General features: G+C 37.7%; 2 protein-coding genes across 3 annotated transcripts; one reads left to right on the top strand and one right to left on the bottom strand.

Annotated features, from left to right (window-relative positions):
* Nucleotides 1-489: 489 nt before the first annotated feature.
* Nucleotides 490-8153, top strand: LOC136235169 (phytolongin Phyl1.1-like). Of its 2 annotated transcripts, none has more exons than XR_010691689.1 (3): nucleotides 490-639; nucleotides 873-4360; nucleotides 7501-8153. XR_010691689.1 is itself a non-coding variant. In XM_066024718.1 (3 exons), the coding sequence occupies exon 3, from the start codon at nucleotides 1288-1290 to the stop codon at nucleotides 2110-2112; it is 825 nt and encodes a 274-aa protein (XP_065880790.1). In that variant the 5' UTR covers nucleotides 490-639; nucleotides 873-1050; nucleotides 1221-1287; the 3' UTR covers nucleotides 2113-2484. The 2 variants fall into 2 exon arrangements, 1 of the variants encoding a protein (XP_065880790.1); XM_066024718.1 differs by lacking the exon at nucleotides 7501-8153 and having other exon boundaries at nucleotides 873-1050; nucleotides 1221-2484.
* Nucleotides 7842-14788, bottom strand: LOC136235170 (single-stranded DNA-binding protein WHY2, mitochondrial). The gene is made up of 8 exons (XM_066024719.1): nucleotides 14632-14788; nucleotides 13585-13697; nucleotides 13405-13490; nucleotides 13222-13314; nucleotides 12964-13058; nucleotides 12735-12811; nucleotides 9349-9437; nucleotides 7842-8331 (listed from the first exon to the last, which is right to left on the bottom strand). The coding sequence occupies exons 1-8, from the start codon at nucleotides 14664-14666 to the stop codon at nucleotides 8188-8190; spliced, it is 732 nt and encodes a 243-aa protein (XP_065880791.1). The 5' UTR covers nucleotides 14667-14788; the 3' UTR covers nucleotides 7842-8187.
* Between the last annotated feature and the right edge of the window lie 13039 nt (nucleotides 14789-27827).

The following is a 27827-nucleotide window of genomic DNA, read 5'->3' as shown; positions in this document are numbered from 1 at the left end:
TGCACGCATCTTTAAAAAAAGTAAAACAAATAAGATCGGGTTATGAAGTTCTAATATTTAAGAAAACAAGTTTTATAGTTTTGTATGTAAAAGTTTCATTTTTAATATATTTTAATTAATTCTGTGATTTATATAATAACATTTTAAGACATACAACTTACCTTCCGTATTTAACTTACTTTTTTTGTAACTGAGTCATTAATCGATTACATTTTACAAAGTTCAGATGACTAATTGAATATTTTATCCAGATTGAAAGGGCTATCAAAAACATTTTACCAATCAAAAATTTTTTTTTTTGGAGATATTCAGAATGCTATTAAGTCATTTTTTTTTTAGTTAACCGTTTTTCATGAGTTGAATTTGTGTGAAAATTAAAAATAGTTGTGAAAATGTTAGAACATATCCAGAGACTTACTGGAGATTAAACTAAAGTATAATAATCCCAAATAAATACATGAGTAAGCAAAGTGATTAGGCAGTCAAACGGTCAATTCTGTACAACTAAAGCAGAAAATAACATGTTTAGTTGTTTATCATTTTACATATTTTCTTTTGCAAAATCATCATTTCAGAGAAATCTTCATCTGCTCTCTCTGGATTTACCTAATCTGAACTACTTTGAGAACTCATCAACGGGTAATCATGTCTATCTACTGATCTGTATCTAACTTTTCTTTTTAGTTTATTCTCACATTCCACTTTTTCATCTTTCTGTTGCTTTTCTGCCATCCTCCTCGTACAGTTTGGTTGCTTCTCTTTGCAATTTTTTTTCAGTTTCTTAACTTGATCTTTGACTTTATTTGATAATCTTTTAGTTCGATCTTACTTGCTCTGTTATATGCTAATCAATTTCCGCTATTGTTTTACAGGTAACGATTTTGGGGAAATGTTGACTGTTAAGAAGTCATCGCGAAACCCTAGATTCTGTTGTTGTTGCCTTAAATATGATTCAATTGTTTGTGTTCGTGCTAAATCTTGACGAGCTAATGACAGCCATGGAAAGCTAGCTTTTCTTTGTTTATCTATATGGCTGGGGTTTGAGGAAAGGTATGAGGGATTTCTTACTGGATTTTGAATATATAGCTGAAGTTCTCTGTTGGTATTTATTAGAGGGTTTTGACTTTGTTGCCGACGAGTTTTTTGCTTTTTGCTTGGTTTTCGCTTCATCTATTGAGGAATTGATTGGGTTTCTGTTCTTTCAAATTGTGGTGTTTTAGATTCTTCTCGACACTAAATAGCTTGTGGTTATAAAGTCTTGACTTTTTGGTGGATCTTACTGTTTAAATGGATTCAATTGGAAACACTGTTCAGTATTGCTGTGTCTCTAGAGGCAACAGGCTTCTTTATGTGTATCGTGGAGGAAATCATGAGATTGACAATTTGGTGGCCTTGTCATTAGAAAGTGCTCCTCCATATCATAAGTGGTATTTTGAGACAATTGGGAAGAGAACTTTTGGATTTTTAATGGAGGATGGTTATGTCTATTTTGCAATTGTTGATGAAGGCCTTGGTAATCCAGCTGTACTTAAGTTTTTAGAGCATTTGAGAGATGAATTCAAGAAGGCAGCTAGAAAGGGAGCAAGAGGAAGTTTTTCAAGTTTGAGCTCAATCAATGTACAAGAACAATTCGTGCCTGTTATTAGACGTTTGATAACTTCGTTGGAACATGTATCTCAAACAAGCAATAGTTGGAATGCTGAAACTTCTTCATCTGATAATGTGGGGCTCTCTCCTTCTCCAAGTGATGCAAATGGAGAAATTGAAGTTTGTACTTCCACAAAAGCACCTTTATTAGGAAAATGTAACAAGAAATTAAAAGATCATGTGATTGCATTGAGAGATATTGAGTTGGAAGAGCACAGAAGATCCACTGATAGAGGAGTGAAAGTTGATTTGACTTCATTGGATTCTAATAGCCAAGGTGCAGGAGCTTCTCCAATTTCACTACAAAAAGATTTAAGTTCAGTGAGGATCAGGTCAAGCTCTCAAAGCATTCGAAAGAAGTGGTGGCGCCAAGTGAGGATTGTTCTGGCCATAGATGCAGCTGTTTGCTTGATACTGTTTATAATTTGGGTGTCAATCTGTGGTGGTTTTGGATGCACCCACTGATTATAAAACTGGAAAACTTACTATTCAACGCGTACGAGGATCAATCTTTGCTCGGATAATGAGTGGATAGAAGCTCATATCAATTGCAGCCTTGCCGATTCTGGAATGGAGGTATGTGCTTTGTGATTACATGTTGGAATCATATTATCAGATTCACTCTATGTTTAATAGAATCAATGCATATATTACATGTGAGTTTAGAAGATTATCTAGTTCTTTGTAAAAAATGCTGAGGCTACTTATATGCATTTAATATGTTGTGTATTTATTCACCATATTTTGGTTTACCTTCTTCCCTTACAAATTGATCTGTCTTTCTCTGATTCCAACAATTGAACTTGGAAACTATGAAAAAAGAAGTGAAATTTTTTATGTGTGAGCTCGGAATTTTAATTTTTGTGGAAAAAATGCATATCAATCAGAAACATTTTCTGGAAAATAGAATGGAAGTCAATTCTCATGGCAATTATACATGTTAACATATATTTGTGTGAATATAGCATACTAAAGTTGCTTCAATGTGTTGAATTTCTCTTATGTAGCGGATTGATTTGTTTAAAGGGTTTTTTAATGGGGTAAATTTGTCACGATTATTCGAATTATTAGAGAAATTAAAAGGGGAATTATTAGCTATTAGAGCGGGTGATCTGTAAATTCCACTGTAAACCCTCATCGAGGTCTGTGGTTTGCCCTGACCTTGGGAGTGGGTAGACCTACCCTTACCTAAACTTTAAAAAAAAAAAAAATTAGAGCGGGTGATTGTTTTACATTTAAGTGTTAATTAGTTGTTATTTAGGACTGTTTGCAGCGGTAACAGTTGTATTATTTACAGCTGTAGGATTCTGTAACTGCTGCCACATCAGCAGTAGGTTGGTCTATATAGAGTCATGCCTTGTATGGAAAAGGTATCAGATTAATATTGAATGAAACTCTCTCTCTTTCCTTCTTTCTCTCTTCTGATATTCTCTCCCTAATTCTCTGTTCTCTTTCTCTTCTTATTCTTCTCCTATCTCCAACCCTAATTCTTCTCTATTCACTACTTCCAAAAATCCCTAATCGTAACAAAATTATACCCGTGGCTACTCAACTTTGTCCTTACTAACATTATGGCCACTCAACTTCAAAACCTAACATAAAAGTTACTCAACTGCTTTTACTAATATTATGGCCACCTGAACCTTATATCTAGAGATGGTAAGGGGTATGGGTTTCGTGGGTATTCAGTACTACCCGATTCTAATGGGACTACTGATACGGACGCCTTTATTGGAAGGCATTACCAAAGAAAGAAGAAATCCTCATCCTGATTACTTTCCTATTATTTACTTTATTTACTTTCCTATTCAAGAATTTAAATTTATTTCCTTTTGTCATTTTAAAACATTATTTTGTTTCCTTTAATTGCTAGTATTGATTCCTATAATTTAGGGAATGATATAATTATCCCTATAATTTAGGATCTGGAATTATTTTGTATCTGCAGCCTATATATAAAGGTTTTTTCTATTCAATAAGAAAGAACTTTTATTCTCTCAAAATTCAGAATTAGAAAGGGGCTCTGTCAAGGACGAGTCTGCTTTTTGTCAATTCAATATAGATTCAAAGAAGAGCTCTGTTGTGTCTAGACCTGTGACTAGATCCTACGCTAAGGTTCATAACAACTACCTAACCCTTTATAAAAGGGCTTGGGACGGGACTGAGATTTAAAAGAACACCGTGACGAGTATGAGATGAGAAGGGAACACCTCTAAGGTACCCGTTACCCATCATGTACGTGGATAAAAAATGGAGGAAAAAATGAAAAGTAAGAAGATGAACTACTTATTTTGATTGTCTTTTACTTACTTAGTTATTTAGAACTTTAAACGTTTGAATTTTGAATTTGTTTGTTAAATTTTTGTATGGTTTGTTAAAATTATAGAATATTTATTTTATTTAAGTTTTCATTAAATTGGTAATTTATTTGATGATTCTTAACGGGTACAGTAAATGAGACGGCAATGAGATTCAAAATTTATACCCATTAGGGTAATCGGACGGGGCATGGGATGGGACGAGTAGGTCCAATAACAAAAGAGTAAGGGTACGGGAATGGCATTACTTGCGGATACCCTAACTATTCTCGACCCCTACCTATATCAACTACAGTTTTATGCTCCTTACAGCATGGTCTTTTATTTTATAGGAGCACCCTCTTGATTGATTATTGATGCAGGTGTTCTGGAGGACAACTCCATTTACAAATGAGGTACATTGGTTGTCTCTTTCTTTACAAAATTTTGCACTCTTTAGTGAGCAAGTTAAACTGCAAGGCCCTGTTACACAATCTAAAGTGGCCTTACCTCACCCATTAGACTTAGGAATAAGGGCTAAAAGGCTTGTTGCTGGCATGTTTGGCTTAGTTGTTGCTGCTGACTGTTACTGTTAGTTATTTGTTGTTGTTACTAGAGCATATCTAACTTGACTCTTTTGTTAGGCTCTTAGTTTAAATCTTGAGGAGTTTTGGCAAAATCTAACTTCAAGAGTCTCTTAGTTCCTCCTTAAATCATTAAACGTTTAATGATTTAAGAGGGATACCATTATAAAAATGCTTACGTCTATAATTCTAAGAAGATTGTTATATTGTTAAGTTCTAAGAAGATTGTTAAATAGCAGTAGTAATAATTTTAGATAATTACCCGTTAGCTTGAATGGTTAAAAGCTTCAAATCGCTTAAGTTATATCTCAAGTTTGAGTCCTAGTGTACGCAAAAAAAAAAAAAAAACTTTAATTGGGATAGAATTTAGCTAAAGGGTGTCCGACGATCTTCGAACCGAGAAATCCAATAAACTATAAAAAGAAATATTTTAGATAACAAGATTTTGGTATTTTTAACTGAAATAGGGTATATTAATTACTAAAAGTTAAGAAATATAAATGGTGATGTTTTTTTTTTTTCTTGACAGAGAAATGCTGATAAGTACTATTTTAATCGTTCAATTATATTCATTAATTGGAAGCTTACTTTTTTTTCCCTTTTATAGAAAATCAAGGAATTTGAAATATGAAATACTAATAAAAAACCTGTACGTTTTTATTTTCTTTTTCCGAACCTTGATTCTTACATGGAAAATAAAACACTACAAGAAAGAAAAAAAAAACTGATCTGGTACAGAAAATTCTGTAGCGGAATAATGAAATTTCGTAGCAGATGACAGTCAGCTACAGATCTTCTACAAACATAAATCTGTAGTGGAAAGGTGCGTAGGTGACTTTCTCGGGCCAAATATAAGCGGGGAGCAGTGGCGAATACATGATTATTCGGTTGGGAGACCGATTTTACACGGGCGTTCGGAAATTTTTTTTTTTTTTTGCTAAATCGAACTTGCTTAATTTTTTTTTTGTATATATGTGTGTTATAATTTGAATGGTCAAGAACCAATTTTAAGTATTAATATACAATTTCTCAAAATTAAGCTAGATTTCGTTTAATAGTCCTAACATGTAAAAAAAATTGGATTTAGGCAGGGCTGAGCATGTAAAAAAAATTAAAAACATTGATTTTTCAGATAGCCTAAGAGGCTAAAAAAGAATTAATAATTTGGATTTAAGGAGGTCTAAGGCCAAAAAAAAATAGAAATTTAGATTTATAGAAGCCTAACATGCCAAAAAAAATTAGAAATTTGGGTTTAGAAATGCCTAACAGACCTAAAAAAAATTAGAAATTTGGATTTAGGGAGTACCTGATAGGTCCAAAATATTGAACTTTTGAATGTTGGACAAGCCTAACATCGTAATCGTAATGTGATATATTTAATTTTTTTATTAGTTCAATACTAGTTTCTAAAAAAATTATAACATTTTTTTATTTTTTTATTTTTAGTTTTCAAATTTTAAAAGTTAATTTAGAAATTAAGTTGTTTGAGTCTCAAAGATAAGAAATTAATTTTTTATAATAGAAAAGACATAATAAAAATGAGTTCAAAAGTGTTATGAAAATAAATAATTTAATTAATAATAGTAACATAGTTTTATAATTATTGAAAAAATAAAATTTAAATAAATATTGAACTTAGGATCTTTTAAAAAAGTAAGTGTTTTTAACAATCTCATCTATCTTTAAACAATGGAATATTATTATGATATAGAGTCTATATAGACTAATTTTAGGGGGATGAAACTATTCGTAACCATAGTGGTTCCGGCGGCCGGAGGGGGGAGGGGGGGCCGCGCCCTCCTGTCTCTACCCCTGGAAGGGAGACACCGTCGAAGTTGACCAGAAAAATCACTTTAGCAATACTTATGATATGAAATTAAGAGAGAAATATTCATATTCACCGTCACAGAAAAATCATAAGTTAAAGGTAAGAGAGAAAAAAGAAATAACATTATTTTTTAATATAATGAACAAAAATCTTAATGAGAATATAATATATTTGATGAAAAATTATAAGAACATGGTAGGTCTGATACATTCAATCGTCTTTTATTAGTATTAAATTATAATTATTGTGCAATAAAATGGGTAAACTAAATTCTAACAAATATTTAAATTTTTTACAAAATATAAAATTTTATAATTTGACACATAATCAAAAGCTACGTAAAATGGGTAAACAAAATAACTATTAATATTAATGTGAACTCTTCAAAAATATTAATGTGAATATTATACATAACACCAATAATAAAATCCAAACAAGAAATAATAAAATTCAATATTGAAGTGCATATTTCTAATGATTATATAAGAGAAATTAAATAAGACCGAATATTTTTATTTTAATATTAAATTATTATTTTTTTGAATCATTTTAATATTAAATTTTATTAACACATATTTAAATTTTATTATTGGTTCTAGTAAACTATTCACATTAATATTTAATAGAGATAATTAAAAATAACCCATGTGGTTTCGTTGATTTGCAAATGACATCTTGTGTGTGTTTTCCTCAAAATAAGAACTGTGCTTGTCACTTATTTGCAAAATCAATGACTTTTGAATTGACACTGCAAATTTGATCATTGATGATCTCGAAATAGAAAATTCTAAAAATTTGATGACATTCTAAACAACTTTAATTCTTCAGCTTTTACTCTAAAAACGATAATTTTGAAAAATAAAAAATATAATTCCAAACTAAAATATGGCACTAAATAATTTTAATTCTTGAAATTTTCTATTATAAAGTCATCAATGATCAAATTAACTCCAAGAACGTTATTTGTGAATCCATGTAACCATAGGGTTTTTTTTTAAATTAACCCTATTTAATATTTTACACTACTTAATATTTTACACTATAAAGATTTTTTGCGTTCATTTTGGATGGGAAGAATTCCTCCCTTGACTTCCAAATTTTGGACAATTGTAGTGAGGGATGGCAATGGATACGGATTTTGCAGGTACCCAACACTACTCGACTCTAATGACTCTAATGGTATTACCCAAGCTCTATTGAAGACAGATTTGACGGTGAAATTTTCAATTGATCCTAAATTTGTGCAACTCATTCTATATGAAACTCATGTCAGTGTTACCACATTATCAATCAGTTTGTAGGTTTTCTGTAATATCTATCAAACACAAGCAGTTCATTTCTACTAACTTCTCATGTGTAAATCTCAAAAACTAATTTCACTAGCCCTAAAACTTGTATGCTTTTTACTAAATGAAGCTCAATACAGTCCTTATTCTAACTGTTTCCTAATGAAATCATTTTGCCTGAAACACTATAACAATAAGACACTAGAAAAACGAGCCGACGTCATTTTATAGCTCAACAAAGGCATTTTTTTCATTCAGGAGCTATCTAGGCATGGAAAAATGTGTACGTCTTCCAGAAAACCGTCCAGAGACATTACATATGCTATGCAATGCATATGCCGCTTACGGATTACAAGGGCTGATGGCATTCAGATGACTAGGGAGGAAAAAGAACATCTGTTTAAAGGGACAAATTCAACACTGCAAAAGTACAGTCTAGCAAAGCCAAAGCCAAAGCCCCATTCAAAAATATGCAAAATCTACAAAGCATGAGATGGTACTATGAAGCCGCGCAGAAAACATCCTAACATGCATCATCAGCCTTTTCATCTGTCCCATTCTAAATCAGGCTGCTCCCGATCTGCAACAGCTGGTTTTTCAACCACGACTTTAAGGTACTTGTTGTTAGCCATGCCTTCAGGTAACTTGCCAGTCAACTGATCCCACCCCATGATATAAGGCAATGCAAACTGCAGAAAAGAATGCAAAACATTATTACAATCACATAATACATGGCGAACTTGCATAAATATGTGGCATCACAACCCTCTAGGATTTTCTTTCCATTTTAATTGCTAACAGGCCATCAATCAATCGATCATCTTGAAGTAGTACACTTTCTTTTTCAGTTAAAACCGGTCACTGAACACATCATCTCAATAACTAGAGCATTTTGTTCTCGACGCACAATTTACAGCGTCTGAATATTGCAAGAAAGTGTTAGGAACACCTTCAAGATTCCAAGGACTTTGGAATTTGAAGTTTGAATATGGTTTTATGTAAACAAAAACCAATAGATGACATCATGTGAAAATATACCCCCGGTGTCTAACAAACAAAAGAGGAGAATACAATATAATCCAATATTATTGTTGATCATCAATGAACATTATAGAATAGGCACAAATATCTCCTCTATTGCAGAGAAGTAAACGGCAGAATGAAGTAAAATTGGATTTCTATTGGCTTCAAATAATGTATACAGAAAAAAAGCAGCCATCTGACCAGGTCCAAGTAGAGTTAAACATGGAACAAAACTATGGTTTCATCTTATCAGAGACTCTTAGACCAAGTGGTCGATGGTTCCAATCCTGGCAACCTCATTTGTTGATTAAATTTTAGCACATGTAAGATGGGTATGTGTTGTACATGCTTCAATCCCAAGGGGCATTCATGTAAGGGGTGTCAGAAATTTACATAACACTATTCTTGGGCTTTAACTATCAGCTTAAGCTTTTAGTTCAATTGGTTCTTTGACAGTTATAGCATTTGGTTAATTTTGAAGTTCCCAAAAATTCCTAACCAAGCAAAAATAAGGAAGCACCTTTCATATTCATACAGATTGCAAAACTAGATTATGATGATTATAAAGTTATGGCATGTCCAAAAAATATCTAAATCGGATTAGGAAAGGGGAGAAGGAAACTAAAGGGCCATCATTCTTGTTAAATTGAGAAGCAGCAAGTAGAAAAGAAGGATTGGCATACACTGCAAGCTGTCTTTAAAACTGTAAATTCACCAGCTGTTAGAGGAACATTGAACCGATCATTAAACTTCAAAATATTGTTAACAACACCTGCACAAAGAATAACCATATTGAGAAACTAGCAACTAAAAATCTACATTCTATTGGAAAGAGCTATAAGAAAGAGAATAAAAACATAAAGTCAAAGCAACAACAAGACCTGAATTAGATGAAAATATCAATATCTCAATTTTTCATGCAATAACAATAGAACAAGCTGAGCGAAGTTTACACTACTAGAAACAAGTAAGCCACAGATTACTAAATTTGTATTGATGATCAATCCAGCTAGAGTACTACAAGTCCATGTGTTTAAATACAACAACAACAACAAAGCCTTAGTCCCGAAATGATTCGGGGTCGGCTAACATGAGCCATCATATAAAACCGTGAAATCAAGTCGTGTCAGCGACACAAATTCGCTCCCTCCACTCCGTCCTATCACTCTCGATCACCCTCCTCCAAGTTTGCTTAGGTCTTCCCCTACCCCTCACCACTACATCCCTTTGCCACTCTTCAGTTCTCCTAACCGGCGCATCAAGCGCTCTACGTCTCACATGGCCAAACCACCTTAGTCGGTTTTCTCTCATTTTATTCTCAATAGATGTGACCCCTACTTTTGTCCTAATTATTTCATTACTCACCCGATCCTTTCTCGTATGACCACACATCTATCTCAACATACGCATCTCCGCCACCGACATCTTATGGATGTGACAGTGTTTCACTGCCCAACACTCCATACCATATAACAATGCTGGTCTAATTGCCGTGCGGTAGAATTTTCCCTTCAATCTATTAGGCATGCCGGGGTCACAAAGGAAACCCGTAGCACTCTTCCACTTCGACCAACCAGCTTTAATATGAGCAACATCTCCATCTACTTCTCCATCCGTTTGGATAATAGATCCTAAATACCGGAAGCAATCCGAGGCCTGAACAACTCTCCCATCTAGGGTGATTGTCCCTGCCTCCCTACTCCTATGGCCGCTAAACTTACACTCCAAATATTATGTCTTACTTCGGCTCAACTTAAAGCCTCTAGATTCTAGAGTTTGTCTCCATAGTTCCAACTTCCTCTCCACTCCTTCTTTCGTCTCATCAACCAACACAATATCATCTACAAACAGCATGCACCATGGTATACCATCTTGAAGTGAACTTGTTAGTTCATCCATAACGATGGCAAAAAGAAATGGGCTTAGTGCGGAACCTTGATGCACTCCAATCGTAATAGGGAACTCTTCCGTCTTCCCAACGCTAGTACGTACACTCGTGCATGCTCCCTCATACATGTCCTTTATGATGTCAATATATTTCGGCGAAATGCCTTTCCTTATCAAGGCCCACCAAAGTACTTCCCTTGGTACCTTATCATATGCTTTCTCCAAGTCAATGAAAACCATATGCAAGTCTTTCTTCTTATTTCGATAGTGCTACATTAATTGTCTCATTAGATGGATGGCTTCCATAGCTGAATAATTGTTGCATCCACCATATATTCCTTCTTTAACTCCCTCTAGTTGAGACCATAAAAATTTAAAATCTTATATTGCTTTTGACAAGTTTCTCTGCAAGAACTCTAGTTTCTACTGTCATGGATCATGAGGATGATGATTGTGTAGTGTTTAACCCTCATATCTACCAAGGATCTTTCACTTTGTTGCACTGGTTCACCTGTTATTCTCTTTCAGTTTAGTAATAGTTACCAACAATTTCACTAACATATTTAAACACATGGACTTAAATATGTTAGTGAAATTGTTGGTAACTATTACTAAACTGAAAGAGAATAACAGGTGAACCAGTGCAACAAAGTGAAAGATCCTTGGTAGATATGAGGGTTAAACACTACACAATCATCATCCTCATGATCCATGACAGTAGAAACTAGAGTTCTTGCAGAGAAACTTGTCAAAAGCAATATAAGATTTTAAATTTTTATGGTCTCAACTGGAGGGAGTTAAAGAAGGAATATATGGTGGATGCAACAATTATTCAAAAAGAAAACATATCCTCCAGTCTGCTTTTGTCTCCGTCTTTTTTTTCTCAGTTTTAGTTTAATATGAATTCTTATAGTCAAAATGGACTTTTGAAATAAATTTAGTATATTGTAATGCCAAACTACAAGTCAATATCTTCAAACCAAAATATGCATGGACTGGATATGTAACTACTGAATAGACACAGAGGGGGAAAGAGAAAGGAGTGGAATAAACAGCGCCCATACAAATCTCATAAACTGCCTAGTGAATGTTATTTCCCTGCTGCATCCCCTAGGACTGTGTTTCTCTTTCTCCATTCCATTCTAGTTAACAAAAGGCAATCTCCAAAGGAGCACATAAATTTTTGTAATTAATTTGGCAGGAAAGGAAGGAGATCATCAGGAAGAGTACTGACATCTTTTACATTTTTTCCGAAATAAAGAACTAAGAAAAAATATTAAAGAAACCAATGAATGAAAATTCTGAACTAAGGGCAAAAGAAGGATTATACCCTCAGTTTGTAGAAAACATATTTAGACAGAATCCTTGTTAAAACCTTTGATCAACCATAAATGCAGTAACAAAAATTCTATACAATCAATTACAAACTATAATCCATAATTAAAATTAAAAGAATAAGCACATGTTCTTAGTATTTTAATATTATGCTCAATTAGAAAAAGAAAAGTTTAAGTATGAATGGATGGAGTTGATGAGAAATATCTTCCACCCAGATTTGCTTTAAATAAGAACAAGTGCATGTGCATAATCATAATGCATAACTCACAAGGAAAGAACATTCCAAACAGAATTAAAAAAGCTGTTCTACTGGCAGCCATTTACCATAACTGGAAGAAGAGATGTAATGTAACAGAAAATAACTGAGCAAAGCAAATGCATGTCTTTTGCCCATTTAGACAAACAGTTACTTAACAATTGGCAATAGTGAACAAGAACACTCTAACCTAATAATGCCTGTGTTCTATAGCTGGAGAGTACTAGCAGATATAGCTTCTGTTCTGCCAGTTGTACATTGTTTCTTTGTTTTTGAGTTGTTATGGTTCTTCATTTGTATTGACTCTTTTTAGTTTCTAGTAACATGATTCCTATTAGTTATTCACCTCACCAAAACCACCATAAAAAAAAAGACTAGATGTTAAATTTTTATAACCAGAACAGTTGCTATCATGCAATTATAAAAAAAGAGCGGCCCGACCAGTGACCTCTTGGTCACGACAACAACGTTTACCGTTGCACCAAGGCTCGCCCTCTGCTATCGTGCAATTATATTTAAAAAAAATGCATGACAGTGAGAGTAAACTCCAATTACCCAAATGCAATCATGATGAAATAGAAAGCTTACTCAATGATATGAAATAACCACCACCACCATCAGACTGTGACTTAATTGATAAGCTCTTTCTCACTTGACCAGCATTACTGTGACATAAGTTCAGAGAAAAATATTAGTGAACGAGACCTTATAATGCTACCTAAAGCAGGGGGGGCAGACTTGTCTTGAGTCCAGTATATAGATTACAATTGCATGCAAAATTTGAACAAACGAGATAAGAGAGTCTTAGAGAATCAACCTTGATAACATTGAAGGATCATGGAAGAATTCTGAAGAACCTGTAGGACCCAAGCTCATCACGGTTCCCATTTCTGTTGCTGACAAAGCAAAATGCTAAAAGAAATATCAACAGAATCAGTTACAGATTGAGATAGATGATAGAATGACAAACACATACAAATCACTGGTGAGTCAGGGGGAAAATGTGGGATCCTAGCAGGACTTCTTTAATAAACAGATTGAGATTGTAGGTCAAGTGAATTTATAGAAACTTCACCTGTCTCTTTTCATAGTCATACTTGCGCTCACCAACAGAAGGCATGAAAGTCAACAGCATAACACCACGACGCTCAATCCTATGATGCCCAGACTGCATAACATGTATAGGAAATGAGGAGAACCTGCATTTGCCTCAACGGAAATTCATGCAGAAGTATAGACAGAAAAGTGGAATACTTACGTCCAATTTAATAAAAGTTGGCATTACAGGTTGAAATGAGAGTGCAGCTTTTCCTTTGAAAACAGAGTATGGAGCAAATATCCGTTCTGAAAAACTTCTTGCAGTTTCAGATTTACAATGACACGTTATCCAATTTTGCAAGAAAATAAGAAAATTGTTTATAATTGATTCTATTACTACCTTTGGTAGCATAATTCTGTCTAGCAGTGGGAAGGGTGGAATGGTTAGCCTGAGATGAAAATGCACACAACTTCAAAGCATCTTTAGCATCAACAGAGTTCCCAATCTGATTCCTGTTCAGGGGGAAAAAAAAAAAACTTAAAATCTCAAGTTCAGCACAAAACCTAACTTCTAAATCACCTACAAGTTCAAAGATCAAAGTTTGAAGACCTAGCATAATTGGAATGACATGTCAATATGATGAACATGAACTTTCAGAACCCAACACTAATATATATAATAAGCATAAAAGGTGTCCAAAAAATTACAAGTACTTCTGGGAAAAAAAAAGCACAATACAAAACTTATCTGCCACCAGAAACATGGTACAAGAAAAAGGACATCTAAAGATAAATTCCGAAAGGCGCATTCTGCTGTCAAGAGTTCAACAAATGTATAATTCTATATGTTTCTCCACACAAAAAATCCAGAGGGTAATGACAAAGAACTACAAAAAGAACATGGGAGGAACTGCATTATTAGTTGTCCGGTTAAAAGAGAGATATAGGCATACGGCATACCATCCTTTTTATGTTACATTTTGAAAATATAGTGCTATACACATAAGCGAGCCAGATTTTAGGTTTGAAGGGGCGTTTATATGTGCAATATTCTCACAGCATTTTTGTTCATGACCTATTCCTAAAATTTGAATCCATGAGCCTCTGAAAGTGTGCCAAACAAAGACTACAACTACATATCTTGAATTCCATACAGCAGAGGAACTTTCGTCACTGAACCTTCAAATTATCCTAGCATCCAAAAGCTAAATCGTTATTGAGTTTTCCCTGCATAATGCCAATAAGTATAGCAGACACTGAAATCTAATCCTAAGACTTCCCCGAATCAAAACCTTGGAACCCTAGTTGGTACGTTAAAGACATCGTTTTCTTCCTTTACTCACACCAGATAGAGAGAAAAAAAAAAAAACATTTCGCGGATAGAAAACAGAGGAAAAAGCAAACATGAAGGACGATAATGATGAAGCTACGGAAATGAAGTTCAAACCTAGATTGTTGCAGTAGTCGAGATAGCTTCATCATCTTGACAGAGGAAGTTTCACAGACAGTGAGGGTTTTGGAGTGAAATGGTACGCTTAAAGACAGTCCCCGAGAATTTAGAGTAGAGAAGACACAAGGCTAAGCGTACAAATACTATGGTGCACCCGTCTGTAGATTGGTCGCACAACCCATTACACTTTTTTTTTTTAAGTATAAAATCAGTTTTTTATTTTTATTTTTATTTTACAGTTATATCAAAAAAAATTATCATTTTAGATTTTTTTTAGAAACCCATTACACTATTTTTACCTTTTTTTTTTTTTTTTTTTGAAAGATTACACTATTTTTACTACTTTAAATTTATGCGTTAACATTATATAAATTATTCTTAAAAAAAGCACTATATAAATTATACCTCGGTAAATTTATATTTCATTTTTTTTTTGGTAGAAAAGGAAAAGAAAAACCAACAACAACAAACTACCCAGGAATTAGCCTAGGGAAGCTAACCCCAATTCTATCTTCTAAGAGAAGAGGAGAGATGAAACTAGGGGAAACAGGAAGGGTAGTAACGCCTAACGTCCCTTCATGGCCCGCCGCCGCCAAACAATCAGCAACACGATTCTGCTCTCTAAAAATGTGTCTGAACTCTACGAACTCAAAGGAGGAGCAAAGCCTTTTAATAGCTTTGATGAGGTTGCGACTGTTAAGACCCATAAAATGATTCTCAGAAATCATTTTGATTGCTTCCAAATTATCAGACTCCACAGAGAGCCTCTTAACACCCAGCCTTTTAGCAAGATTGATTCCAGTAAGAATAGCCCAGAGCTCCGCAGAAAAGGAAGAACCCAACCCTAAATTCTAGGAGAACCCGGAAAGCCAGGCGCCCCTGCATCTCTAAGCACACCTCCAGCCGCAATCTTACCGTTACTGAGGTAGGAACCATCAGTATTCAGCTTCACAACCCCCTCTCTTGGCCTGCTCCATCCCACGAGATGGACATCACAACACTGAGAGGCTCTGGCAAGGGACTCTCCTTTGAAACTATCGATAATAGATAAAAGTTTTTTCGAGAAGAAATCAGCTAAGTTTGTCATAAAAACAGTTTTATCTCCAAAAATCTCCTCGTTTCTCCATTTCCAAACTTGGTGACAGATAATAGCAAAGAAAATGTCACCATGCTCCATGTATGGAAGCAACTTTCCTCTAACACCATCAGAGAACCAGTCGACCTCAGAATGTGCCATGAAGGAAGAGAAAATATGGTGTGGGAGAATTTTCCTCCAAACCTCTTTACTATTAGAGCAATCTCTAAGAGCATGGCCCAAAATCTCAACATGGCCTCTGCATCTACTACAAGCTCCAGAATCAGCCAAGTGCCTTCTGTGCCTATCCGAATTAGTAAGAAGCCTGTCCTTAACGCCCAGCCACAGGAAACTCCTAATACGGAAAGGAACTTTAAGGGTCCAAATCGACTTCCACACATCCGAGGGAGGATCAGATCTAAAGAGAGAGAAAGCTTCAAAGGCCGATTTGCAAGAATAAACTCCATTGTTAGTCAGCGCCCAGCAGTGCCTATCCAAGTCTTCCTCTTGATTACTCACCTTCACTCCCCGCGTTCTAAGGAGAGTCTCAAGGCTAAAGAAAGTATCAAACTTTGACCAGATCCAGTCCCCTTCCGAGTCAACCACATCGGCAATCCTCCAGTTGCGTATATCACTAGGCGGGGGGGAAGAACACACCTCAATTAACGGTTTATCCCCAATCCAGTTATCAAACCAGAAACTAATGGACTTACCATTTCCCACCTCCAGGCCAACTCCCGAGCAGAACTCATCAAACACAGCACTAAGTCCTTTCCAGAGGAAGGACCAATTAGCAACTCTCTCTTTCGGGCCCCCGAAGATTTTGTCTTTCCGATACTTACCACAAAGGAGGCGAACCCAAAGAGAGGAGGGGTTTTGCCACATAAGCCAAAGGAGTTTCATTAATAAAACTTTATTATTGTCCTTTGCTTTCCTAATACCCAGACCCCCAGAATCTTTAGGCTGGCAAACCTCGCTCCAAGGCACAAGATGGATCTTCCTGCCCTCCGCAGCTTCCCCCCACAGGAACCTACGGTTAATCTTGTCAAGATCATTAAGCACAGGATCCGGAAGCTTACAAGCCTGCATGATGTGATTGGGAGCAGCACAATTAACAGATTGAATTAACGTGAGGCGGCCAGCGAGAGACAGAGTCTTGGCTTTCCAAGTGGCACACTTCGAATTAGCTTTATCCAAAGTCTCTTTGAAGGAGCCTTTAGACACACGCTCACTATGGAGGGGAACGCCCAGATACTTCCCAAGAGAATCAGTAAGAGGAATACCTGGGAGATCACTTAATCTCTTACAGACTCTCTGATTCACATTATTAGAGCACATCATCCTAGATTTCTGGATATTAAGCTTCTGCCCAGAGGCCGAACAAAAACAATCCAGAATATCCATAATGACTCTCAACTGCTCCTCATTACCCTCAAGAAAGATAAGGACATCATCTGCAAAGAATAAGTGAGTCACCTGGGGACAGAAGCTGTTGATCGCCACAGGGTGGAAACTCCCATTATCAATCGCATCCTGAATCAGGTGAGAGAGCCTCTCCATAGCAATAACAAAAAGGAAAGGGCTCATAGGATCCCCCTGACGGATTCCTCTGCCCGGGGAAAATTCCTCCGACATATCCCCATTGACCATAACTTGAAACACAGGAGAAGAAATACATACCTTAATTAAACTTCTCCAACTGTCTGGGATTCTAGCTCTCTCAAGGCTCTCCATCAAGAAATCCCAATTAATTCGATCATAGGCCTTCTCTAAATCCAGCTTCAGAGCCACAATGCCTTTCCTCCCCTTCCTAATCGTCATCGTGTGGACCATCTCTTGGGCGATCACCACATTATCCATCATTTGTCTACCAGGCACAAAGCCACCCTGATTCTGACAAATGATCGCAGGAAGAATGCCATGGATTCTATTAGCCACAATCTTTGTAACAGTTTTGTAAAGAACATTACAAAGACTGATAGATCTCATATGCAAAAAGGAAGAAGGCTTATCAATCTTAGGAATCAGAACCAGGAGGGTTCTATTAACCAGCTCAATATCCTTCGAACCACTGAACACCCCTAAGACAAAATTATAGATGCCTTCCTTCACGACATCCCAATGCTTATGGTAAAAGCCCGCCGGAAGACCATCAATCCCAGGAGCTTTAGAAGCCCCAATGCTGAAGATAGCTTGGTCAATCTCTTTTCGGGAAATAGGTTGAAAGGCCTCTTGACTACAATCCTCACTGATTAAAGGAAATGTAGCAATAGAGTGAGCCCTCTCCAAAAGAACAGGTTCCTCTTTGAACAGCTCTCTGTAGAAATCCAGGGCTAAGTTCCGAATAACCTCGTCTTCATAAACCCAATCACCATTAGAATCCTTAATGGCCTCAATTCTATTTCTCTGCCTTCTGATCAGGGTAGAGAGATGGAAGTATTTGGTATTACGATCCCCATCTCTAATCCAGGACTTCCGAGACTTCTGGAACCAAAGGAACTCCTCCTGCCTAAGCACAGCCTCCAGCTCCTTCTAAAGGGTTCTGAGGAGGCCCTCAAGGCTATGATCAAACCTCCCCTCCAACCTGCGTTGAATGCCCTCCATCCTCATTAATAACTTGTTCTTCCTTCTGATAATATGCCCAAACACATTCCTATTCCACCCCTGCACCTTATTCCTGAACCCTTCAGCAGCTTGCAGTACATACGAATGAGGTCTCCAACTCTCATGAACGAACTCTTTAAACTTAGGATGGGACTCCCAAGCCAACTGATACCGGAACGGTCTCTTACCCCTAGGATGCTTACATCTCAAAAGTCTAAACAAAATAGGACAATGATCCGAATGACGGAATGGGAGATTCAACACAGAGCACTCGGGGAAGGAAGTTAGAGCTAAGACATTAGCGTAGACTTTGTCCAATCGAACAAAAGTATTATTACGCTTCCAAGTGAATTTATGACCAGAAGCCCCCAGATCCCACATAAATCCATACTATTCTTGTGATGCAGACATCGATTAACATAATGATTGGATCCCCCTCTCTGATCACTCATAAAGGCGATATCATTAAAGTCACCCGCCACAAACTAGGGCTCCGAAATGCTGACACTCATAGAATAGAGAACCTCCCAGAGCCGTTTTCGATTAGACAAGATATGGTCAGCATACACAAGGGTAATCAAAAAGGGAGTATTGCCGGAAATACTCACTTTACAATGAATGAACTGCTTATCCATGCTAAGAATATCAAAATGAATCCGATCTGGCCTCCAAAAAAGCCAAATCCCCCCAGCCCGGCCAGTTGCCTGATAGGGGTCAAAAATCCCTATCTTTGGGTACGGTTTTAGGACGGTTTTTAGAGTTATTTGGCTAATAAGCGAGCAATTCTCGTATTTAAATGCTTTTGTGTGAGTTACTTAGGAATTGAGAACATTCTATTTACTTTTCGTCGTTTAGGCTCGTTTTGTAATCAATTTAGGCAAATACGGCCGAAATAGCATGCGTATTAGAATTCCGTTATCTTTTGAAGCTAATTGGTCCGTCAAAAGTCGCACCAAACGAAGCGTTTGCTCAAAATAAGCGATTGACGGATCAATTTGGCTTTTGGACTAATGTTTTCCGGAGTTTTTATGCATCTGCAGGTGTGAAGTCGGACGAAAAAGGTCGCGGAACTCATCGAGCTTGGATCGAGCGCGCTTCGGGCGAAAACGCTCGGCGAACAGGGCCCCACGGGCCATTTTTGCTCGCCGAGCAGGCCACCAGGCGCCTGCTCGCCGAGCAGCCTTTCCTGCTCGGCGAGCAGCCCTGCGGGAATTGGTCAAAAAGACCAATTCCGACCCCACGAAGCCACGTTCGGCCCCACGTCTTCCTACACCAACTAGAACACGAAAATAGGTCAAAACGAGGCCCGATACGCGTCTATAAATAGGAATTTTCAATTGTAAATTAGGAATCTTTCGTTTTTGTAAATTATTTTAGCTTTCCCCTTGTAATTCTTCTTCATCTTCTCCATCTTCCTCAACCTCCATTGAAGCTCCTTCAAAGCTTTCTACCGAGGAATTATCAAGGTCCGTCCTTAAGATCAAGTCGCCGGCTGCAGAGTAAACAGGTTCCCTGAAAGGGATTTTTGTATCTCCTTTTATCTTTCCATGTTTGTACTCTTTGATACAGTTGCCGAACTTGACTTATTGTATCTTGTGACAATTACCTTCGCCTTTAATAATAATTTAGCTCTTGTTTTGTTCTATGTTTATTGTCTAATCCTTGTCTTACGCTTTATTCAATTGGTTTAACTCATTCAAAAGCCCCAAAATCTAGTAGGCACATATTGCGAGATGAATCTGACCTAGTCAGAGCCTAGGAGATTGACAAACTCTTAGTTGATTAAGCGCCAATTTACTGAGCCTTAGACCTAGTTTCGGCCTTAGGGAATCACGCGCTAGGAACCTCAGGAGGGTAAGTAGGGTTAATCGCCTTGAATACATGTTACTCAGATTAGGTCTTTATTCAATAGACTTGATAATCTATCTTTATTATTATCGTTCATACCATGTTCCTTCGAATAGTTTCATTAATGAAAGATCAATTAGGGGTAGAGTAACTTAGTTAGGCGTATAATAACTTAGATAATTTAGTTAGAATTAGATAACTTAGCTAGGATTAGTATAATTCAACCTAGGAGTAGATTAACTAAACAAACCAAACTCAAAACCCCCTAAGCCTAGATAACATTCGAGACCAAGTAGCTTGATACTTGCAGAAATAAATCCTGTGGACGATAACCTGGACTTAAACCAGAAATTTATTACTTGATAACGACGGGGTATACTTATCCTTTAGTGAGTCCTCATCTAACCTTAGGTGGGGACGCATCAAGTTTTTGGCGCCGTTGCCGGGGATTTATTTCTTCTGCAATATCGAACCAAAGGTCGACTTGTTAGTTTAGGCATTCTTTGTGAATACTTTCCTTGTTAATATCATATATACTTGTTTATAATCATGATTCTTTTTATTACGTATCTATACCGTTTATACTTGTTTATATACACTTATTTATATATACTCATTTATGATAACCATCCTTGTTTATACTTACGCTTGTGTGTATTCATTTGTACGAACATGTAGCTATCAACTTCACCTATACGTGTCTGTATATGTTTACCCATACCATTCTTATACTTGTACAAAACTGTATGATTTGTATGATTTCCCTTCAGCTTTCATTTATTTCTGTATTTATCTTTTCTCAGCGTATGCCTACGAGATCAGCGAAAATACCGGTTGTCCCTCTTAACCCTGAACTTGAACGTACTCTTCGCAGGAGCAAACAGATCGGAAAGCTGAAGCAAGACGATATCATCGAGCCTATCGAGCCCATCAAGATGACTGACAATGAACGGAACAATGAGAACACCGGACCAGAGAGCGACACTCGTCTCATGAGTGAGATCCTGGCACCCCACCGACATCAGCATCTGTCAGGCATTGCTGCTCCAAACATTCCGGCAAACACATATGAAATCAAGTCTGGTATAATTCACTTGATCCAACAGACCGGACTGTTTGGAGGAGAAGCACACGAGAGCCCGAATGATCATCTGGATCGCTTCCTAATGTGCGCAAACACTGCAAGGACCAACGGGGTCCCCCAAGATGCTGCTAGACTGAAACTGTTCCCATTCTCTTTGACGGGGCAAGCTTTGGAATGGCTGAGAACACTGGAGCCTGGTTTAATCACAACATGGGCAGGGTTGGAGAAGGAATTCTTGTCCTACTACTTCCCTCCCTCGAAGACAGCAATGCTCAGGGGTGAGATCACATCCTTCCACCAACCCGAGCATGAGGCACTCCACACATCTTGGACTCGATTCAGGAAAATGCTGCGCATGTGCCCTCATCATGACATACCCAAGCATCAGTTAGTGAGCGTCTTCTATCACGGACTGACACCCACAAACAGAGCCATTGTCGACTCCGCAGCGGGTGGAGATTTGTTTAGAAAGACAGCAGCAGAGGCATATGACATGATTAATGAGCTGGCCAGAAAGAGTGTGCAGTGGCAAGAACAGAAGCTCGTCGGCCCCACTAGGCAGCGGGTATTTGTTGTAGAAGAACAGGAACAAAATCCAGCTGTTGCGGATTTGAGTAGGAAGATGGATGTACTGTTGGCTACGCTTAGCCGACCTCCCACCTGCGTGCACTATGGCGGCGACCATAATGGAAAGGATTGTCAAGCAGGTAGCCCTTTCTCTGGAGATGGGGTGGATATGGTCAATTACGTTGGGGGGCAGCCGAGATACAATCAGAACTACAACAACGGTAACCCCAACAACTACAACTCCTACAACAACAATGGCAACTACAGGAGGCCTCAGCACCCGAACCTCTCTTACGGGAATTCAAATCAGAATGTGCTCCGACCTCCTAGCGGATTTGTTCAAGAGCATAGAGAGCAGGGGCTTGGCATGCCCCCATACCAACAGCAAAATCAAGGGCTAGTGCAACACCCTAAGGAATCTGACGAAGTGATCACTCTTCTAAAGGAGATCTCAGCTAGGCTTGCCAACAACGAAGCCTTCTGTAAGGACTTGAGCAATCAGGTGGCTCAGATTAATAGGGACAGGCAGGAAAGGCCATAGGGTTCTCTCCCGAGCACAACGGAGAAGAATCCAAAGATCCTGAGAAAGGATTGAGTAAGGGGGAGAAATCGGGTTCTCCTCGGTTTTTAATCCAAAGTTTGAACAATTTGATTCTGCATTTTCTTTTCCTTTTGTTTTTATTTTGCTCCTATTTCCTTTTATTATTTTGGTTAATTGAATTTTGATCTCGTTTGTTTATTTATACTGTCAAACTTTGTTCCCCCGCACTCTATTAAAAAAAAAAAAAGAGAAAGAAAGAAGAAAAAAAAAATAAAGAAAAGAATAAGAAAAGAAAAAGGGGGGGTGACTCATCATCCCCTTCTCCACCATCTTCTTTCCTTCTCTCTTCTTTCTTTTTATCATATTCTTTCATTCTTCCCTTCTCCTTCCTCTTTTGCTTCTTCAAAACCTAAACCCCCAAATTCTTCATTCTAACCCGAATTCAAGATATAAGGTATGAATCTTTACCTATTTTTGATTTCTAACATGTTCATAGGCTTAGATTTTAGCTTAGGGTGATAATTTTTGAGGTTTGAGAAAAACCTAAGTTTTGGTTTTTTTTTCCTTTTCTCAAATTAATGTCTTGTTTGCTTTTAAACTCTTAATTTCCTTGTAATTTATGTTAACATAATGATTAATCTATAGTTTGGGTGTGATTTCTATTCTCAATTTATGAATATTTGGAGAAATTGCTCAATTTGGGCAAAATCCCCATTTTAGCTCAAAGTTCAACTATTCAAATCATAGTTAGAAACTTGTCAATAGAGTTGTGAATTGCATTCTTTTTATGTTTTAGTCATTGGGTATCTTCAATTTTGCATGAATTTTGTGAATTTCGGGTAAAAGACTTAGGGACCAAATACTTATGGTTTAGTCCCTAAGTGCCTAAAGCTATGATTGTTGCCTATGAATGGTTTATTGGGGGTTTATGTTGAAACTTGTAAATATTTTCTAACTCTTCCATTTTTGGTCTATTCCTCAGGAAATATGGGTCGGAAAGGCAAAGCTAAGATCGTCGTCGAGAACGAAGCCGAATCTGAGGTCGAGTTCGACGAAAGCCTCCAAGCTAAGTATGATCCACCCTTTGGTCTTATTGATGAACGTGAGGGAATTTTGTACGATAGGTTTTCCAAGCAAGACCTTGCTACACACGTAGTTGTCGATCAAACCTTTTTATCGAGTCTAGGCTTAAAGAAGGATTTCAATGAAATCCTCAAATTCCACGGCTGGTATAGACTAGCCACAACACAGACTCCGGTTTATCACAACTTTACTATAGAATTCTTGACCACTTGGAAAAAGGAGCTACCCTTGGGCGGTGGGAAGCATTCTTTTAGGCTAAACGGTAAACCTTACCGCCTTGATGCTACCACACTAGCAGCCCTAATGGGAGTTCATAATCACCCAGAGGCGATCTCAGACTTTGAGAAGCCTATAACAAAAGATATAGCTTGGGAACAACTCACAGGCATATCAGACTTTAACTCCCAGACTGCTAGCCCAGTCGCTCTCCTAGACCCACTTCTCAATCTTGTTCACAAATTTGTGGCCCACAACTTATTGGGCAAAAACGAGAGCAATAAAGTCTCAAAGACGGAATTGCTCATACTGTGGTGCGTGGCCAACCACAAACATGTGGATAATGTTAAGACCATATTTGAAGGCTTCTCAAGCCAAACGAGCAGAAAACGTGGTTCCCTAGGTCTTGGGCACTTAGTTACCAACCTGCTTGAGAGCCAATTTAAAAATTTGGACAACCCCGAAATTGCTATTTACCCTACTTTGCTTAACTCCAAGTTTTTGGGGAAATCTACTTTTCAAAAAGTCTTAAACAGGAACCCAACTGGAGGAGCAAGTTCCAGCGGAGGGGGAAGAAAAAGAGCACGGGGTCCGCAACAAAGGGACAAGGAACCCGAGGAAGAAGAACCTGCGACAGCAGGAGACCAAAGGGAACACCAAGCACCGGGGACGGAGGCCCAGTTCCAAGCCATCAGCACTATGATGGCAGAAATGCGAGATCTTAACCTACGAACCTTTAACACTGTTCAGCAGATGGACCAACGGTTCACCAACTTTGAGCAAAACATGGACCGAAGGCTTTCGGGTCTTGAGTACGTAGCGGCAGACTACTGCGAGCGCTACAACATGCCTTGGCCATACCCCCCGGCCGATCAGTAAGTTGTCTTCTCCACCCTAACTTTTTACACTCGTACTTCATGATTTATGATACAATGTTGGAACTTATTGCATATTTTTAGTGTGAGGAGGAGGGGTAGACAAACTTACAAAAATTGTATAAATTTTAAATTTTTGTTGCGTCGTGTCTAGTTTAGTTTAGCGTTTTTAGGTTTTGTTTATGTTTTTTTTTCATGTTTAGGACCTAAAACCGTGAACCTCCTTCGAATCTAAACTTCGTTATTTGTCTTTGAGGGCTGAGAACCGAATCTAAAATTGCATGACAACTAGTTTAGGCGTAGGACACAACTCTTATATCTGTAAAAGCATGAGCTACAGTTTGCATTTAGACCCTACTTTTGATGAAATGCTAAAATCATTACTTAGGTAGATAACTTAAGAATTGAAGGCATGTGATATTAAACTTGAGTTTGGGGAAAACTAGTAAACACAAAATTGAAACCCAAAGAATTGTGAGCTAAATTTGAGCCTAAAGAGCGAACATCAAAAAGCTCTTTTTCTTGACATTTTTGTGTGAATGCTTTGACTTGTGGAAGATTACAGATTTTGCACCTAATACTGTGTTGAACCTACATGCAATGATTTGAGATGGTAAACGATGAATCAGCCTCATTAGAATTAACCCTTTTCTTTACCTTGTTTTTCTTTTTCATCCACTCTAGGAAGCCCCTTTGAGCTGACATTTTTGTAGTTTGTAGATTTTTCTTTCGTTCTAACCCGTTTTTGCGAACCACAATTTGGTTCGCCACTTAACCTTTGTTTTTGCAAAGCTCGAACTGAGCCTTTGTTTTCTTCTAGCGCTTTGTCTTTGTTTATGGCATTACAGTAGCAAGCCAAAAGACTAAAAAGTGAATGAGCATCACTATCCCAAAAAGAAAAAAAGGGGGGGGGGGGGGGAAAGAAAGAGAAAAACAGAAAAAGAAAAAGAAAAGAAAAGAGATGAACAAAAGGGAAGAACTCCATTCCCCAGTTTTTAGAAAAATCAAAAACGTCTCAAAGAAAACACCCCAAAACGAAAATAATAAGGGATGAATAAAAAGCTCAGTCACTTCATATTTGCTAAAGCCATTTAAACTTTGTTTTTGTAGCGCTAGAACATTTAACCTTTGTTGTACCTTTAACCCTCTAACCACATTACAACCCCAATTAGAGGCTGTTTTTGATATCATCGGAGTCATATAACATAGTAGAGGAACTCGGATGAACGTGCAAAATCAACGTAATCCTAAGCAAGAACATAAGCCGAGAGTAAACACCTTAGCCACCAAAAATTGTGTGAATGAGTGAACTACCTATGGTGAGGTGTTTTACTTAGCGATCCCCTCAAGCTCGTTTAATTGAACATGTGTCCTTTTTGCTTAAAACTATGACCTATTGTAATTGAAATGCGGCTTTTGGATATCGTGTCTCTACTTTGTATTTCCGAATGCATGTAATTACAGATACTCGAAATTGTGTCAAGCACCTAGTCAAACTGGGAAGTTTTCTAGCTTGCTTGTGATGGCGGGTTTAGTTTTTTAGTTTACTTGGGGACAAGTAAAGTTTTAAGTGCGAGGAGGTTTGATAGGGGTCAAAAACCCCTATCTTTGGGTACGGTTTTAGGACGGTTTTTAGAGTTATTTGGCTAATAAGCGAGCAATTCTCGCATTTAAATGCTTTTGTGTGAGTTAGTTAGGAATTGAGAACATTCTATTTACTTTTCGTCGTTTAGGCTCGTTTTGTAATCAATTTAGGCAAATACCACCGAAATAGCATGCGTATTAGAATTCCGTTATCTTTTGAAGCTAATTGGTCTGTCAAAAGTCGCACCAAACGAAGCGTTTGCTCAAAATAAGCGATTGACGGATCAATTTGGCTTTTGGACTAATGTTTTCCGGAGTTTTTATGCATGTGCAGGTGTGAAGTCGCACGAAAAAGGTCGCGGAACTCATCGAGCTTGGATCGAGCGCGCTTCGGGCGAAAACGCTCGGCGAGTAGGGCCCCACGGGCCATTTCTGCTCGCTGAGCAGGCCCCTGGTGGCCTGCTCGCCGAGCAGGGCGCCAGGCGCCTGCTTGGCGAGCAGGGGGCTGCTCGGCGCGAGCAGCCCTGCTCGCCGAGCAGCCTTTCCTGCTCGGCGAGCAGCCCTGCGGGAATTGGTCAAAAAGACCAATTCCGCCCCCACGAAGCCACGTTCGGCCCCACGTCTTCCTACACCAACTAGGACACGAAAATAGGTCAAAACGAGGCCCGAGACGCGTCTATAAATAGGAATTTTCAATTGTAAATTAGGAATCTTTCGTTTTTGTAAATTATTTTAGCTTTCCCCTTGTAATTCCTCTTCATCTTCTCCATCTTCCTCAACCTCCATTGAAGCTCCTTCAAAGCTTTCTACCGAGGAATTATCAAGGTCCGTCCTTAAGATCAAGTCACCGGCTGCAGAGTAAACAGGTTCCCTGAAAGGGATTTTTGTATCTCCTTTTATCTTTCCATGTTTGTACTCTTTGATACAGTTGCCGAACTTGACTTATTGTATCTTGTGACAATTACCTTCGCCTTTAATAATAATTTAGCTCTTGTTTTGTTCTATGTTTATTGTCTAATCCTTGTCTTACGCTTTATTCAATTAGTTTAACTCATTCAAAAGCCCCAAAATCTAGTAGGCACATATTGCGAGCTGAATCTGACCTAGTCAGAGCCTAGGAGATTGACAAACTCTTAGTTGATTAAGCGCCAATTTACTGAGCCTTAGACCTAGTTTCGACCTTAGGGAATCACGCGCTAGGAACCTCAGGAGGGTAAGTAGGGTTAATCGCCTTGAATACAAGTGACTCAGATTAGGTCTTTATTCAATAGACTTGATAATCTATCTTTATTATTATCGTTCATATCATGTTCCTTCGAATAGTTTCATTAATGAAAGATCAATTAGGGGCAGAGTAACTTAGTTAGGCGTAGAATAACTTAGATAATTTAGTTAGAATTAGATAACTTAGCTAGGATTAGTATAATTCAACCTAGGAGTAGATTAATTAAACAAACCAAACTCAAAACCCCCTAAGCCTAGATAACATCCGAGACCAAGTAGCTTGATACTTACAGAAATAAATCCTGTGGACGATAACCTGGACTTAAACCAGAAATTTATTACTTGATAACGACGGGGTACACTTATCCTTTAGTGAGTCCTCATCTAACCTTAGGTGGGGACGCATCATTGCCTCCGATCTAACACAGTGCCAGTTCTTAAACTTCTTAACCACCTCATCTGCTTTCTCACCACTAATCTTAGTTTCCAAAA

Source organism: Euphorbia lathyris, chromosome 7, assembly GCF_963576675.1.
Source record: "Euphorbia lathyris chromosome 7, ddEupLath1.1, whole genome shotgun sequence".
Lineage (NCBI taxonomy): Eukaryota > Viridiplantae > Streptophyta > Magnoliopsida > Malpighiales > Euphorbiaceae > Euphorbia > Euphorbia lathyris.
The sequence above is the reverse complement of the archived record's forward strand: the minus strand, read 5'-3'. Positions and strand labels throughout refer to the sequence as shown.